The sequence below is a fragment of the Balaenoptera physalus genome (assembly GCF_965194825.1).
Source record: "Balaenoptera physalus genome assembly, chromosome: 3".
NCBI classification, from domain to species: domain Eukaryota; kingdom Metazoa; phylum Chordata; class Mammalia; order Artiodactyla; family Balaenopteridae; genus Balaenoptera; species Balaenoptera physalus.
Window position 1 is genome coordinate 76,068,311 of NC_138890.1, and position 17,694 is coordinate 76,086,004.

General features: G+C 41.0%; 1 protein-coding gene and 1 long non-coding RNA gene across 10 annotated transcripts in view; one reads left to right on the forward strand and one right to left on the reverse strand.

The window, feature by feature from the left end:
* The window catches only part of LOC309658894, a 202,582-nt gene that overhangs the window by 142,911 nt on the left and 41,977 nt on the right, over window positions 1-17,694 (forward strand). The gene's annotated exons all lie outside the window — the stretch shown is intronic.
* SNX24 (sorting nexin 24) overlaps window positions 1-17,694 on the reverse strand; it is a 172,987-nt gene that overhangs the window by 108,295 nt on the left and 46,998 nt on the right. Inside the window, exon 1 of one of the 9 annotated variants that reach the window (XM_082457925.1) lies at window positions 5,273-6,059. The exons of the other annotated variants lie outside the window; for them this stretch is intronic. Within the exon in view, the coding sequence (XP_082314051.1) occupies window positions 5,273-5,278 (6 nt within the window). The 5' untranslated portion in view covers window positions 5,279-6,059. Of the gene's footprint in view, window positions 1-5,272; window positions 6,060-17,694 lie in introns of those variants that run through there. 9 annotated transcript variants of the gene reach the window in all.

A 17,694-nucleotide genomic window follows, 5' to 3' on the forward strand; every position in this document is an offset into this window, starting at 1 on the left:
TATTATTCAACCACAAAAAAAGAATGAAATAATGCCATTTGTAGCAACATGGATGGACATAGAGATAATCATATGAAGTGAAGTGAAGTCAGCCAAAGAGAGACAAATATGATATCACTTATATATGGAATCAAAAAAAAAAAAAAAAGGAAAGATACAAATGAACTTATTTACAAAACAGAAATAGGCTCACAGACATAGAAAACAAACTTATGGTTACCAAAGGCGAAAGGGGGTAGAGGAATAAATTAGGGGGTTGGGATTAATGTATATACACTACTATATATAAAATAATCAACAAGGACCTACTGTACAGCACAAGGAACTATATTCAATGTCTTGTACTAACCTATAATGGAAAAGAATCTAAAAAGAATATATATATATACATAACTGAATCACTGTGCTGTACACCTGAAACTAACAAAACATTGTAAATCAACTATACTTAAGTTAAAAAAACATTTAAGTTAACCTACTTTTAAAAATGCACTGATACATGATTGTTTTAAAACTAAGTTTACCTAATGAAAAATTTATAACTAAACTTCTGTGTTTAACCAAGTACCAACTTTTCTAAATCTATATAACACACACCAATGCCAAAGACTCTCAGAGAGAAGTCTGGAATCTAAGGAGGCCAGGCCTCAGCATGTATCACTGCCATTCTTCATGTAGAATCAGCATTTCTAGCACATATATTAGGAACTGCTGAAGAGGAAAAAAAGAAAAGGACATTCCAAGAGTTTCTTGTATTGATTTCTTTTATCCCAAACAAAGAGATTCTCCTAGTAACAAGATATGTCATAATCACTTAATTTGCCTGACTCCTTTAAAGAAAGAACAATGGATTCAAGAAAAGGTGTTGACTTGTAAAAATATAATCATTTTGCAAGATTCTGTTGTTTGTATGGGTCACTTTCCCTTAGCGATATAGGTGGTCTCTACAGAGAATCGGAAAATGCGTTAAGTCTAATTCCTGTCATTCCCAAGAGACTGAGCTAAATCTAAAGCAGCCAAAGTGTGAAAACTCTAAAACTGCTCCTGAGGGCAGGAAGGATAAAGTTTCTTCTCCAAGCCTTATCTCTAGATTTAATGTGCTAGACACTCACAATTAAATTACCTCCATCAACTGGACATGATCATTTTCTTCTTTCTCTCCACAGTGTTTCTGCACAGGCAGAGCCAGTGTAACTGTGAACCTCGTGCCAGGCATTCCCCTTCAGAGCACAACACACAGATTTGAAGGAAACTCTCTGGTGAAGTCCTTTCCCAGACCAAAATAAATGGTTCACAGGATAGGGAACTAACACCTCCAGCCACCACTCGTTCATTCCTTTTCCAAACATTTGCTCTGTGAGTGTTTGAGCATTCTACTCCTCACCACGGCTTTGCCAAGGCCATCCTAAATTTTACAAACGAAAATGTACAAGATCAGTGTAATATGGACACATGAAAGCGTTTCCAGACAGAAGAGCTGCTTCGCCCTCAGAGATAAATAGTATATCCAATTTAAACATAGTTCAGAGTAGAAGAGTTATATTCATTTCATTATGCAACTTTTCATGGGATATATTGCAAAAGTAAATTAATCTGCAAAGATACATATGAAGAATAGACATAGAACAAAAAATGTATAATTATTTCTTAACTAATATGTGAACATAAGTGGATATGAATTATTTGTTCAACACAGTGGCACCAAATTGAAATTGAAATATGACTTTTAAAAGTGAAAAACTATTTTCATAATAATAAAAATGTAAACGACCTAATATTTAGTAGAAAAATGATAAAATTTTTAAAAATAAGAGCAGGCTATAGAGAGAGTACATTTTCATGTTTAAGGAAATATATTATCATAAGAGTGTATGGATATGTGTATGTACCCAAAAAGCTGGAAGAAAAAAAAACACACCAAAATGTTTTGAAGGGATGGATAATGTTTTTTCTTCTTTTCACTTGTCAAGAATTTTTTCTCCAATTTTCTTCTGCATTGAAGATTTATATCTCAAACCGTTTTTTGAAGTTTTGAGTGAAAATATTCTCTAATGAGAAAAATAAGCTGTGAATCAGATATCCTGGGTTCCAGGTCCCTCTTTGACACTTAGCCATACAGACAGAAAACTCACTTCTCAGCATTATGCCTGTTCATCATCTATAACATGCGGGGGTTGACCAGATGCTTTCTAACATCCTACTATTTTACTTATGTATATCGTAATGACTGTGTATTGCTTTGTCACATATATTTCTCTCCACATCCACTCTAAGGCACAGACTGTGCCATATGCACATATTCTTGTGCTTTGTTTTACACACTGATCAGGGCAAACACATGCTAACTCATTCACAACTAACCGTGCATGCTAACCCCTACTGTTCAAAAATCACTACCTTCAGGGTCAGATTCAATTTAGTTAGTTGTCTTACACTCTCTCTCTCTTACCAAACAGCAAATTCAGTTCTCAAGGCAGACAACCCTGCTCTTTACCCTACCCACCCTCCCCTACTCTTCTACCCTGTGTGTAATTTCTTTTTTAAAATTAGTTAATTTATTTATTTATTAGTTGCCTTGCGTCTTCGTTGTGGTGCACGGGCTTCTCATTGTGGTGGTTTCTCTTGTTTCGGAGCATGGGTTCTAGGCGCACGGGCTTCAGTAGTTGTGGCACGAGAGCTCTGTAGTTGTGGCTCATGGGCTCTAGAGTGCAGGCTCAGTAGTTATGGCGCACGGGCTTAGTTGCTCCGTGGCATGTGGGATCTTCCCGGACCAGGGTTTGAACCCGTGGGAGTACCCTACATTGGCAGGAAGATTCTTAACCACTGCGCCACCAGAGAAGTCCCTGTGTGTAATTTCTGGCTGTGAAATCAGAGGGCTGTATCAAATGTAAGCCCCAGGTTCATGTGGGGCAGACAGTGGCTTTGAAAAAGACTGGACCACATGCCCTCTGCTCACTTCTCATGTCTTCTCATCCCACCGCTTCTTTTTCTTTTACAAAATGCTCACCCCTCTTTCTTCCTCAGCCTGCAAGCGAATGCAGTAGAACCTGTGTAGAACTATTTACCTGAGCTCTCTAGTTTCTAGACGTGTCCCCTTGCCTTGGAGGGGAACATACAACATCCCACTGTCAGAGGTTGTGAGCAAACACTTGCACTCACTCTCAGGAAGGGATGGATGTGGCCAACAGTTCACTGTTAAAAAGATTCAGCTAGGATATCCATGATAAAGTGAACATAAAATCAGGTCCTTCCGAAGGCATTTTTCTAAAGTTGTTATAACCTTGGGCCTCCACAGTATGAGAAGGGTTCTTTGGGTCCCAATGTGTGTGAAGTCTGTAGCCAGTCTGGTGCCAGTGGGGAGCTAGTCCGTCAGCCGGCTACAAGCTGGCCCCTCTCCTGCTACTGTGCAAAAAGCACACTGTCCATCTGACAGGTGAAGAAGAGGTACCGGTTTTGTTTTGCTTTTTTAGTTAACATCATTATATCTCATTTTAATTATTTTCCTAATATCTGAACCACCCTGAGTTAATCTACTGTTGGGATCTCTTTAATATGCTTTCTGACATAAATATAACTAAAATGACTAATTTTTCTGGCCACAAAGTCAAAACACTGCACCAAACCCCACAAAAGTAAGTCAAAACAAGCCCTCCACTACTTTCCTGTTCAGGTTTTCTTCTGTGTGCAAGATATGACCTCCAACTGAGTTTTGTGCTTTTTTTAATTCAAAGATATTCCTACTTCGTTAACACAATTCTTCATTTTTGACTTCTTTGTTAGTACCAAGGAGAAATTCCTGGCTTTAAAAGATTCAAATGACTTACATCTAAATCAGACCTGGACTCTCTCCTCTCAACATCCAATTTACATGAAATCTCTTGGAGTTTCTCTGCTTCCATAAAATGCGGGTGCCACTGCGCATCAGGCCCAGGTTTGCCTCTTTGCACAAACAGTCCAAAATAGTTTTCCTGATCTGTTTCAACTTGAAGTGTTGTCAATATATGGATTGTCTTGCTTTCTAATTCAGTGAAAAATCTAGTTTTCCATTAGTCTCTGCCTTTCTAATTTTCGATACAGCTTTACTAAATGTAATTATTAAAGGCAGATTCAAGAAAGCAATTACTGAGCTACGGGTTTGTACTTCTGAAGTCTTAATAAGTGGCAAAAAGCTGTAATTGCACTAAGAGTATAAAATAAAATTTTCTATGGATTAGATATATACACCCTTGAATCTGTATATGGAGAGACATATTTAAAACAGTATATAAAGCATGCTCTCTTCAAACACAAGTTTTAACCTGCATTGAAACTTTATTCAAAGGCAGTGATCTATGCTGGAAAGAGTAGGAAAGGACATTTCAGAAAGACTACATTCTGATCTTTCTCCAGGACTCTGTGACTTTGGTAAACCACTTAACTCTCCTGGATCTCCTTTTTCCCAACATCTGTAAATATGTGAGAATGTTAAACAAGATGGCTGCTAAGTGCTCTCTCAGCTCTAAAGTTCTATGAACTAGTTATTAAATTCTTAATCTCTGCTAGGCTCAGTACTACACACACACAGAGCTTCCAAAGCTTAAAATTTAGAAAAGAAGGACAATATAATTAATATTAATAATATAAAGCAATATGTAAAAGTGCTATTCCAGTGACATAAACCAAATTAATTTTCCGAAATGTCCTAAGGAATAAGCTGCACACGTGAATGGAGGATACAGCTTCTTTGACAGTCATCCAAACTATATAATTTGGTTTTCTATCTATAGGCAGACAGTGGAACATTCATTATTCGGTCACTTAACACTGGCCTTGGGCAAACAACAAACTCTGAATGGAGCCACTGTCCCCAAACCAAAACGCCTCTGAAACATTTCGTAGTCATGTAGCGATCACTGAACATACTTATCTCAGTACTGTTATATTATTTATTAACTCATGAGAGGCAGAAGGAGCAGGTTACTATCACTGTTTTACACAGGAGAAGACTGCAAATGAGAAAAGTAAATGACTTTTCAAAAGTCTCATAGCTAATCAGCGGTCTGTCTTCCAGAATATGATCATGGGCAGCCTTTCCACAAAATTAATTAGTGAATAGGCCATAGGAGCCCTGTCCCTGTGACTTTTTCACTCTCCAGAAAGATCTTCATTTCTCTTAATGATGTCCCTTGGTTTGTCAGCACCATTCAAAATGGTGCCTGCAATTTACCAGAAAGCTACAGCAACAACTCTAATTCTACCTTATATGAATTTAGTTGATATGTGAAGAACTTACCTTCATGACTTCTGGAAATCTGTGCTAATGGATTTTGGACAGGGTCCTTACACAAGGCGTTAAAATTTATATTCAGCATCATCACTACCACCATTATCTGAAGGAACATCTGCAAACTCAAAACCACACTGCAGTGCTTTCTTCAAATCCTCCTTCATGAAGGTCTAAGAACCAAATTTGAAGTCAAGGGAAAAAATGAAGAACAGAAACAATCAGGCAAACAAACGATACACTTATTCCTTTAATTCTAAGTTGAAAACCTGTATACTACGTCCATACTGAAGCACCCTTCACTCTGGATGCTACATTTTAAGAACACCACTGTCACATGAGATAGTCTTTTCCATGGAGAAGCCACGGCAGGACCAGAGGTCTTTCCCTATGGCATTTGAGGAGCAAGGAAAGATGTTTACCCAGGGGGAGCAAATGCAGTCTTTAAGTATTTGCAGAGCAAGTGAGTAAAGGGATCACAATGAAGTTTTGTCAATCTCAATAACAAAATTAAGGCCAGCTAGTAAATTTTCTGTATAGTCTAAAGCTGAGGAAAAGGATCATGACTTAGAGTTTGCCGTGCAAGCATGACGAGCCCACATCCCAAATCACCCACCAGATAAGGCTGAACTGACAGTTTCCAGGCAGCCTGTGTGAAGAAGGATTACTATTCAACCCACTTTCTGGTCAGTGATTGTATTTTGGGAAAACAGACTACATGCCACTGTTAAGCAAACAGCCCCTGTCTTTAAAGTGAGTCAATAAGGGCAGGGGTGTCATTAAGCCAGAGAAGTAGCTAACATAAAATCTGAGTTGCAGAATGTTAAAGACCCCAGATCTACTACTCAAAGAAAAGTATTTTACAAGGAAGCACCAAGATCGAGACTCAGAGTAAAAGCTTCTAAAACACAAAGCACAAATAATTATAAACACTAAATCTGAAATAGTCACTTGAAAGAATTAAGAAAAGTGGGTAAACATACAACTTCTAGCTTTAAAACACCAAGAGAACAAAGCAGGGCTCTGGTGATGAACCTTAAGAGGGGCCACAGAAAATGTACCAGAAGGATCCAACTCCACAGAGGAGCTGGAAACAAAAAGCAGAGATCCCTGGAAACAGAGTCAGGAGCACATATTCCTCACGCAATCAGAATGAACAAGTCACATGTGTGGACACAGACTCCTTATAAAGAAACAAAAACCAGACACAGTGAAAAGTGCTGTGGGTTTTGTCTTAATTCTGATACTAGGTAGCCATGCTCTCCTGGATAGGTCATTTACTCTCACTTTGGCTTTAGTTGCTTTATTTATTTATTTAGTGAAAATGTACTGATCACTACTACATGTAAACATGTGCTAGACACTGGGCATACAGTGAACTCACAACACAATGCATAGTCTTATAAATGCTCTGCGGGAAAGGACAGACTACTGAGAGGCTGAAATAGGACATCCCAGTCAGGGCTAAGTCCCTGAGAAAGTGGTGCAGAAACTGAGACCTGACACCTCAGGGAGAGGTGAGAGTGGAGGTGGACAGGGCCAAGGGGGAAGGTTACTTAACTAAAGCAGATTCACTTGAGCAGCCAGACTGTTAGACTGGAGCTCGAGGGGTGGGGGGGCGGGGGAGGGGGGGAAGGAGTATCAAGAATAGTCCTTAGGTAGGGAGGGGCCAGACCACAGCGGGCCCCTTAAGCCACACTAGAGATTGACTGGCCTTTACCAAATGAGCAATGAGGAGCTGCTCAGTGATTGAAGCAGGAGCCGACTTGATCAGATGTGCAGAAGAATCCTGCTGACTGCAAAACTATGGATTCCAAAGAGTTTGGAGTGGATGGGGAAGACTGAGTAGGAAGTGATTAAGTCTTCTCCGAAGTTCTGTTTCACACTGAAAATTTTACGTTCCTTACCTTTTCATTTAAGCATTTTATAATTACAATATGTCAATTTAAAAATGAACTTAGTCATATAAAAATTACAAAACTCAGCCTTTAGAAGTTGGATAGTTGGCCTTTTAAAAATGAAGTCACTAGGATCTTTTGAGAACCCTCTCATCAAAGGCTATTCTCCCTTCTTCATCCATGCAAGACCAAGAGAAGGCTGCTCTGCTGGTTAAGACAACAGAGAAAACCACTGTAGGTGTGTGGGCACTCGTCTAAGGAGGGAAAGAGAGGGCTGGTCGTCCTCTACCTCACCTGCAATGTGTGGAGCCCCCTCCCGGGCAATGAAGGCAGTTTGCAGGTGTTCCCAGAAGAAACAAAACCAGTCAAGAAAAAGTAGGGGTGGGAGTGTGGGGCAAGTGAGGGGAGAGGTGGTGGGGGGGATGGGGACACTACAAAGGCTGGCCAAAGGAGAATGCAAAAGCAGAAGGCATCCTCAGGGCTCTATCAATGCTGGATCAAGAGTGAAGTCAGGGGGCTTCCCTGGTGGCGCAGTGGTTGGGAGTCTGCCTGCCAATGCAGGGGACACGGGTTCGAGCCCTGGTCTGGGAAGATCCCACATGCCGCGGAGCAACTGGGCCCATGAGCCACAACTGCTGAGCCTGAGCGTCTGGAGCCTGTGCTCTGCAACGAGAGAGGCCGTGGTGGTGGGAGGCCCGCGCACCGCGATGAAGAGTGGCCCCCACTCTCCGCAACTGGAGAAAGCCCTCGCACGGAAATGAGGACCCAACACAGCCAAAAATAAAAATAATAAATAAATAATAAATTAAAAAATTAAAAAAAAAAAAAGAGTGAAGTCGGGGCTTCGCTGGTGGCACAGTGGTTAAGAATCCGCCTGCCAAAGCAGGGGACATGGGTTCAAGCCCTGGCCCAGGAAGATTTCACATGCCGCGGAGCAACTAAGGCCGTGCACCACAACTACTGAACCCACGTGCCGCAACTAATGAAACCCGCGTGCCTAGAGCCCGTGCTCCGCAACAAGAGAAGCCACTGCAATGAGAAGCCTGTGCACGGCAAAGAAGAGTAGCCTTCACTCACCACAACTAGAGAAAACCTGTGTGCAGCAACGAAGACCCAATGCAGCCAAAAAAATAAAATAAATAAATTAAAAAAAAAAAAAAAAGTGAAGTCAGAGACCCGCAAGATGGCAGAGGAGTAAGAAGTAGAGATCACCTTCCTCCCCACAAATACATTAGAAATACATCTACATGTGGAACAACGCCTAGAGAACACCTACTGAACGCTGGCAGAAGACCTCAGACATCCCAAAAGGCAAGAAACTCCCCACGTACCTGGCTGAGTGGCAGACAGGGGCTTGGTGCTCCGGCCAGGTGTCAGGTCTGTGCCTCTGAGATGGGAGAGCCGAGTTCAGGACGTTGGTCCACGAGAGACCTACCAGTCCACGTAATATCAAATGGCAAAAGCTCTCCCAGAGATCTCCATCTCAACACTAAGACCCAGCTCCACTCAATGACCAGCAAGCTACAGTGCTGGACACACTATGCCAAACAATGGGCAAGAAAGGAACACAAACCCATCCATTAGCACAGAGGCTGCCTAAAATCATAAAAAGGTTACAGACACCCCAAAACACACCACCGGATGTGGTCCTCCCCACCAAAAAGACAAGATTCAGCCTCATCCACCAGAACACAGGCACCAGTCCCCAAAACCAGACAATGACGTCACAAAGAAAGAAAACTACAGGCCAATATCACTGATGAAAATAGATGCAAAAATACTAGCAAACAGAATCCAACAGCACATTAAAAGGATCAAACACCATGATCAAGTAGGGTTTCTCCCAGGAATGCAAGTATTCTTCAATGTATGCAAATCAATCAATGTGATAAACCATATTAACAAACTGAAGGAGGAAAACCGTAAGATCACCTCAATAGATACAGAAAAAGCTTTTGACAAAATTCAACACCCATTTATGATGAAAACCCTCCAGAAAGTAGGCATAGAGGGAACTTACCTCAACATAATAAAGGCCATATATGACAAACCCACAGCCAACATCGTTCTCAATGGTGAAAAACTGAAACCATTGCCTCTAAGATCAGGAACAAGACAAGGTTGTCCACTCTCACCACTATTATTCAACATAGTTTTGGAAGTTACACAGGAATCAGAGAAAAAAAGAAATAAAAGGAATCCAAATTGGAACAGAAGAAGTAAAGCTGTCACTCTTGCAGATGACATGATATTATACATAGAGAATCCTAAAGATGCTACCAGAAAACTACTAGAGCTAATCAATGCATTTGGTAAAGTAGCAGGATACAAAATTAATGCACAGAAATCTCTTGCATTCCTATACACTAATGATGAAAAATCTGAAAGAGAAATTAAGGAACTACTCCCATTTACCACTACAACAAAATGAATAAAATACTTAGGAATAAACCTACCTAAGCAGGCAAAAGACCTATATGCAGAAAACTATAAAACACTGATGAAAGAAATTAAAGATGATACAAACACATGGAGAGATATACCATGTTCTTGGATTGGAAGAGTCAACATTGTGAAAATGACTATACTACCCAAAGCAATCTACAGATTCAATGCAATCCCTATCAAACTACCAATGGCATTTTTCAGAGAACTAGAACAAAAAATTTCACAATTTGTATGGAAAGACAAAAGACCACAAATAACCAAAGCAATCTTGAGAAAGTAAAACGGAGCTGGAGTAATCAGGCTCCCTGACTTCAGGCTATACTACAAAGCTACAGTAATCAAGACAGTATGGTACTGGCACAAAAACAGAAATATAGATCAATGGAACAGGATAGTAGCCCAGAGATAAACCATGCACATTTGGTCACCTTATTTTTGATAAAGGAGGCAAGAATATACAACAGAGAAAAGACAGCCTCTTCAATAACTGGTGCTGGGAAAACTGGACAGCTACATGTAAAAGAATGAAATTAGAACACTCCCTAACACCATACACAAAAATAAACTGAAAATGGATTAAAGACCTAAACGTAAGACCAGACACTATCAAACTCTTAGAGGAAAGCATAGGCAGAACACTTTATGACATAAATCACAGCAAGATCCTTTTTGATCCACCTCCTAGAGAAATGGAAATAAAACCAAAACTAAACAAATGGGACCTAATGAAACTTAAAAGCTTTTGCACAGCAAAGGAAACCATAAATAAGATGAAAAGACAACCCTCAGAATGGGAGAAAATATTTGCAAACAAATCAACAGACAAAGGATTAATCTCCAAAATATATCAACAGCTCATGCAGCTCAATATCCAAAAAACAAACAACCCCATCCACAAATGCGCAGAAGACCTAAATAGACATTTCTCCAAAGAAGATATACAGATTGCCAACAGACACATGAAAGAATGCTCAACATCATTAATCATTAGAGAAATGCAAATCAAAACTACAATGAGATATCATCTCACACCAGTCAGAATGGCCATCATCAAAAAATCTAGAAACAATAAATGCTGGAGAGGGTGTGGAGAAAAGGGAACTCTCTTGCACTGTTGGTGGGAATGTAAATTGATACAGCCACTATGGAGAACAGTATGGAGGTTCCTTAAAAAACTAAAAATAGAACTACCCTATGACCCAGGAAACCCACTACTGGGCATATACCCTGAGAAAACCATAATTCAAAAAGAGTCATGTAACACAGTGTTCATTGCAGCTCTATTTACAATAGCCAGGGCATGGAAGCAACCTAAGTGTTCATCGACAGATGAATGGATAAAGAAGATGTGGCACATATATACAATGGAATATTACTCAGCCATAAAAATAAACTAAATTGAGTTATTTGTAGTGAGGTGGATGGACCTAGAGTCTGTCATACAGAGTGAAGTAAGTCAGAAAGAGAAAAACAAATACTGTATGCTAACACATATATATATGGAATCTTAAAAAAAACCAATGGTTCTGAAGAACCTAGGGGCAGGACAGGAATAAAGACGCAGACATAGAGAATAGACTTGAGGACATGGGGAGGGGGAAGGGTAAGCTGGGACAAAGTGAGAGAGTGGCCATGGACTTATATAATCTCCCAAATGTAAAATAGATAGCTAGTGGGAAGCAGCCGCGTAGCACAGGGAGATCAGCTCGGTGCTTTGTGACCAACTAGAGGGGTGGAATAGGGAGGGTGGGAGGGAGATGCAAGAGGGAGGAGATATGGGGATATATGTATATGTATAGCTGATTCACTTTGTTATAAAGCAGAAACTAACACACCATTGTAAAGCAATGATACTCCAATAAGGATGTTTTTTTAAAAAAAAAAAGAAGAGTGAAGTCAGTTGCCTGCTTAGGTGAAATGGAAAAGAGAAGAAAGTCAAAGGATACAGGAATACCAGAATCACCACTGGGGTATGACCACTGAGCGAATAGAATTTTGAAAGAGAATAGGACTCTTTCACTTGTCCTACAAAGGATACTGCAGGGGGAAAACTTTGAGGTCCCCAGATTAACTCCACATGCTCAGTATCTGATGATAGGGATGCAGGTAAAGATGGGTTATGATCTACAAGCTCTAGGCTCTTGTTCATCAGCATGAAACAGTGCTTCCATTTATGACTGGGATTCCATGTTACAATGATCAACTCTGGGTTCCGTCAAAACTATGTAACGATTCGGCTGGTGACACAATTCTGAAGTTTAAGAAAGAAGTACCAACCAAGGGTCTGGTTCCTACCCAGCACATGACTGAGAGAAGAGGACAAGGGCGCATGTATGTGTAGCCTATTCATGCACTGTGGGAAGTACTTGAGGACAGGGAAGGTACCCAAAGCCAGTCTTAAAAAGGGGATGGGTGGGGAATGGACTGATTATATCCAAAGCAGAGTTTTCCATGTATCCCTTAGCAGCATTCCCCCACCCTGCTCTCCACCTGATCTGATTAAAGGGAGAGGTGGCCAGGAACCACCCGCTCTGTCTCCATGCTCAGCAGAGCCACTTCCCACCTAGTATCCTTCCCCTACCCTATCTGCACTCACCCATCAAAACCTGTCTTCCCTCAGGCTGGGCCTTGGAGGAGCAGTGGGGATGGACCTATTTTGAACCCCTTGCTATATTCTTATAATCTTGGTCCTGAAATGAAGAGGAAAAGAACCTCAAAAGTAAAAGAGAGTGGTAATGATGTGGTGGCCACGAACAGAGCAGCAGCCGGGGCTGTTTCCCAGGGGATGAGTCTAGGAGGGGGGGAGTCTCAAGACACCCAGACACAAGGCAAAGAGTTCCTCAAATGCTGAACATCACAGTGGTAAGGTGGAAGTTCTGATGCAACTTTGTTCTACTGGATTCTTTTAATTACATTTCCCATTGTCAAAGTAAACTTTATCTCTGGTGATTTTAACTTCCTAATCTTCTCCCTTTACAGTTGTTACTCCTAATAGTAAAGTGATGGTTCACTATTTATAGAATAAACTGATATCTTTCTGCCTTGAACCTACAAGCCCTCAATCCACTCTGGCCTCAAAGCTGCATTCCTCATTAGCGAAAAGCATGTACTAGAAAGGATTATTCCATTAGATAGTTTGCACAAGATAACCACACCAATGTAATGTAATCTAGTCATTACTACAGGGCCTGCCTCTTAAACTAAGTCATTCCCTCAGCAAGTATTTATTAAGTACTTCCATGCATCAGGCTCTGAGCTGGCATACAGCAGGGCAGCGTAAAAGACACAGTCTCTCCCCCTTGGAACTCAGAGAAGAGCTACAGATTAACTAACTGTAAGCACATGATGATGACTGAAATGGGACCTGGAAGGACATGGAAATGGTGCAGAAGGCATCTTAACAGGGAAACCTGGGCAACGGAGGACATCCCCAATATTTAACACAGCACTCTACTCCCGACGACACGGACAGGCTAAGGCAACTGTCCTCACGTTTACACATGCCCATGTTGCTTTCAGCTTTCTGCACTCTGCGACTCAGACCCTGGACTTACTAACTCTGGAGACCAAAAACCCAGGTTCAAACTCCAGCTTTACTGGCTGTGTGTCTACAGTTATTTAAACTCACTGGGCATCAACTTTTTCATCTGTTAGGTAGAAATAATAGCTTCTCTGTGAGGATTTAAATAAGTTAACATTTATAAAGTGCATTGCATGGCGTCTGGCATATAGTAAGCACTCAACAAATAACAGGTTTTTTTTATTTTCACGACCTAAGTGTCCCTGAATTTTAGTCAATGCTACTAAAATCATTTGAACTAGTATTTAATGACCCTCATTTAATACATCTGAATGCCTTTTAGTCGCTTTGGTAATGAAGAGTCTAATCAGACTGCTCTTGGAATATGTGTCCTTTGTTAAATATGGTAACTACTATATTTCTTTTTGCACATTTAAGACAATTTCATATGTGAAATAAAGAAACATCTCTTTATAATTCAACATTTTGAATAGGTAACACATTCATAGGATTTTAAGTTTTTTTTTAAAGATATGAAAACATATACAGTAAAGCCTCCCTTGAAACTCTGACACTCTTTGACTAGGTCACACCCCGCATCCCGCGTCCCGCACCAGATGCTGTGAACAGGTCCTTTCAGCCTTGCTATGTTCACGTCTGAACTGAGTCAGCCTTAAGTCCTTCCCTTCTACACAAAAGGCAGCACATCACACACTGTTCTACCTCTTGCTTTTTCACTTAGCAATGGACCCTGGCACCTTCCCATATGAGGATATAAAGACTGTCCTTTCCCTCCTTTTATCACTACATAATATTCTCTTACATGGATACTGTTATAATAAATGTCTTTTTGGCTACATCTCTTTCTGCACTGACACAAACTTTCCTAACTGTAGTTCTGGCAGTGGGCGATGGAGAAAATGGTTAGAAATATTATATTTTCATTTGGCTAAAGTTTTCTTAGTCAAAAACGAACAGCAACTAATTTTTTTTGATGTATTTTACCTAAACAATTTACACAATCATTATGCTACAGTTCACAATAATACTTTTCCCCTTAAATTATTTTAAGACATCTGTTCTGTATTTTGCACGTTCTGGGATCATTTTCCTTCGTGTTTATATGGGGAAAGTGCTGGCTGCTACAGTATCCAATCAGTTACCCCGAGGAGATGTCAGCTGTCAACCATGTCTTTTGCAGCGATTTCCCTCTTCTCTCTCCCTTCCCACTCTGGGTGAGCTGTCAAGTTTCTAGTTTCTGACGTGCATTTACATCACTCAATGACATCTGACAGCAGTGAAAGGCCACAGAAAACTGCTTATTGATCAGAGCAAAACTAGTTGACGGAACAGATGAGGTTGTATCACAGAAATGCAGCCACCTTCAGGTGATGACATTTTGCTCCCCGTACACAAGAGCTTAATGGAATACAACTTCATTATATCATGCCACTTGTGCTTACTGCACCAAACTCATCTCCTGACTGTTTTGTCTCCGTGGTGATGAGGATAATCTATCTGCACTGGTTTCAATGTATTGCTAACCTGATTTGTTCATGGACGCTTGCAAACTGCTTGTGAGTCTGTCCTGACAAATATACCAAGAGACACTGAAATCTCAATCTTACTAAAATCTAATTGTGCAGTCCTTTAAAAAAAGAAAAATAGAATTACCACTTAGTGAGCCATAACTATGTAGTTTAAAACTTTTATACCACTGGGTAAAGAAATTTAAATGGGCATTTCTTTGAATGCAGGCAGAGAGATGACTATAAAGTTATAAACAGTACATGTCTGAAAGAAGGATCATTAAGCCAAGTAGACTCCAAACATTTTGCCACCAACATACAAGAAAAAGAAAAGGCAGCAAATGGAACAGAATCACCAGCCCTCCCTGACTCCTAGATGAAAAAATGCTAAAACTTTACCCTGAGGGTTGTCTGGCTTTCATCTTCTGTCTTTAATTCCTCCCTTGAGGCAGGCATGTTCTCCCAAATTACACATTCCCACAGCACCTGCACAACCCGTCCACATCTGCATCCTATCTGGTCTCAGTATTTTTCTTTAAATAGCCTTTTTACTTCAATAAAAGTTAAAAAGAACTTTAAGGTGAGTATGAAAAGAAACACTTGTTTTAAAATCGTGTTTCCTGCTGAAGCTTCTGAGCCTGAAGCCTGCTCTCCAGTCCTTAGAAAAAGAAAAATTTTAGGGGGGGTGGGGCCAATGGTGTAGGATGAAAAGGTAAGGGAATGGGAATGACTTTCTTCCCTATCTATCAGCATTACTGAAGGTGTGGGCACCACTGAAATCATGCCTTGTAGCACGGGTGGCCTGTATCCAAACCCAGGGATCACAGGCACAGTACACTGAATGAGCAGGAGATGGGCTCGAATCCCATCCCTCCCACCTCCTGTATGGCCCCCATCAAATTATTTAACCTCTGCAAGCCTCATTTTCCTCTCACCTATAAAAGGAGATACGGACCACATATAAACCTTAGAGAACTGCTCTGAGGAGTAAATGACATCATGCGTGTAAACTACATAGCATAGTACGCAATACTAAGAATATTGGTTAATAAATGTTATTACTCCTTTCTTCCCACCTCCTTGTGAACACCTTCAGTTTAAAAATAAAATAAAAGGATGGAGGACAGAAGACACTCAAGGCAGAGGGTTCATGAAGAAAAGAAATGGAGAGACTTCCCTGGTGGTGCAGTGGTTAAGAGTCTGCCTGCCAATGCAGGGGACACGGGTTCGAGCCCTGGTCCGGGAAGATCCCACATGCCGTGGAGTAACTAAGCCCGTGCGCCACAACTACTGAGCCTGCGCTCTAGAGCCCATGAGCCACAACTACTGAGCCCTCGTGCCACAACTACCGAAGCCCGCATGGCTAGAGCTCATGCTCCGCAACAAGAGAAGCCACCTCAATGAGAAGCCCGCGCACCGCAACGAAGAGTAGACCCCGCTCGCCACAACTAGAGAAAGCCTGCGCACAGCAACGAAGACCCAATGCAGCCAAAAAATAAAAATAAAATAAATAAATTTTAAGAAAAGAAAGAAATGTTATAAAGGGGAACGAGAAGTACATAGATTAACAAAGAAAAAATGAAATCTGAAAAAGAAGAGGGTTTTCAAACTCAGTTTTGCAGCTTCCTTGCTGGCAAAGCTCTCCTTCCCCACCTCACCCAGGTTCTGATTCTTTCTTTCTGGCAAAGATCACTGCTCTCCTCTGGCCTCCAGTAACACTTTGCTCAGACTCAGCTGCCTGCTATATGGTGGGCCTCACCCTCAGATCTGAGGCTCCTTGAAGAGAGAGGCCTCGTCTCCCCCCAAAATGTCCCCCCACCCCACTCCAGCATCCTCAGGGCCCAGCAGAGCACCAGGCCAGCTACAAGCATGACGTGGAGTGGCTGAAATGAATGCACACAGATCACTCTCCCTTCGGAAGGCAACGCCAGCACTACCCAGGCCTTGTGGGGGAGATTTACGTAGGTCTGAACAAGGGCTTTTCTGGCGTACCTTCTGACTTTTTACTTATAACACCGGCTTGCATAATGAAAACGTGTAACAGAAAAGCAGAAAGGTATTAAGTGCCTTTATTTCAAACATGTCAGGTATTTCAAGAAATACTGTAAGTTTGGACTTTTCAAAAATTGTACCATATAAAATGTTTCTGCTTCATTGTTTTGTATTTTGAGATCACTAGAATAAAATCTTTTTTAATCACCTGAACCAAATGTATGCCTCAGGGCATTTGTAACTCATTGCTGCTTGTGAACCACAGACCATATGTTATTTTCCAAATACTTGTGCTTCATGCACTAAATGCTTCCTAAATGGAAGCAAAAAAACTGACTCAAATCAGAGCCACTCTGCTGTACCTACAATTAATAAGGCACACGACAGCCGTTACATATAATCTTGTAAGGTGCATGAGGACAGGAAATAGACATGGCAGCATGGTGGAACCCAGAGCGAGCCAGTGCAGGTGGTAAGGGGAGAGAGCGAGCATGCACCCCGCCAGCCCCAGACAGCCCAGGTTTAATGCCCGTATCGCAGCACAATGATCGGCACTGCCCTTTTTACTTTCAAAAGCATGTTAGTTTGGATGATAAATTCTGTGGTCACCCTAAGAATGCAGAGGAACATCTCACCACGTGCAGATTTTGTGGTCTTAAAGCTCTTTATATACACCTGATGTCTTTGTGGTTCATTGTTCTACATGTATTTGTTTTTATATACATAGCTTCCCCCCTGACTCTTAGCTGTTATTCTAACTCTGTCTCTAGTGCCTAACTGAGACCTTGACATATAGTAGGTACTTAATTGTGGTTGAATGATTAAACCCGAGACATCCACAACTCAATGGACTAGAACATAACTGATGGGATGGAATTTAACCAAGGAAGCTAGTGGATGGTCAGGTGAAATTCATTTAAACTTAAATTCTTAAGTAATGTCTGTGAATATGAAAACCAAAATTACAAACTTTGTCTTACAGACAGGAGTAATATCTGAGCTGGAAAGTGAGAAGGACCTTAAACTAGTGCTTGGAAAATGTTG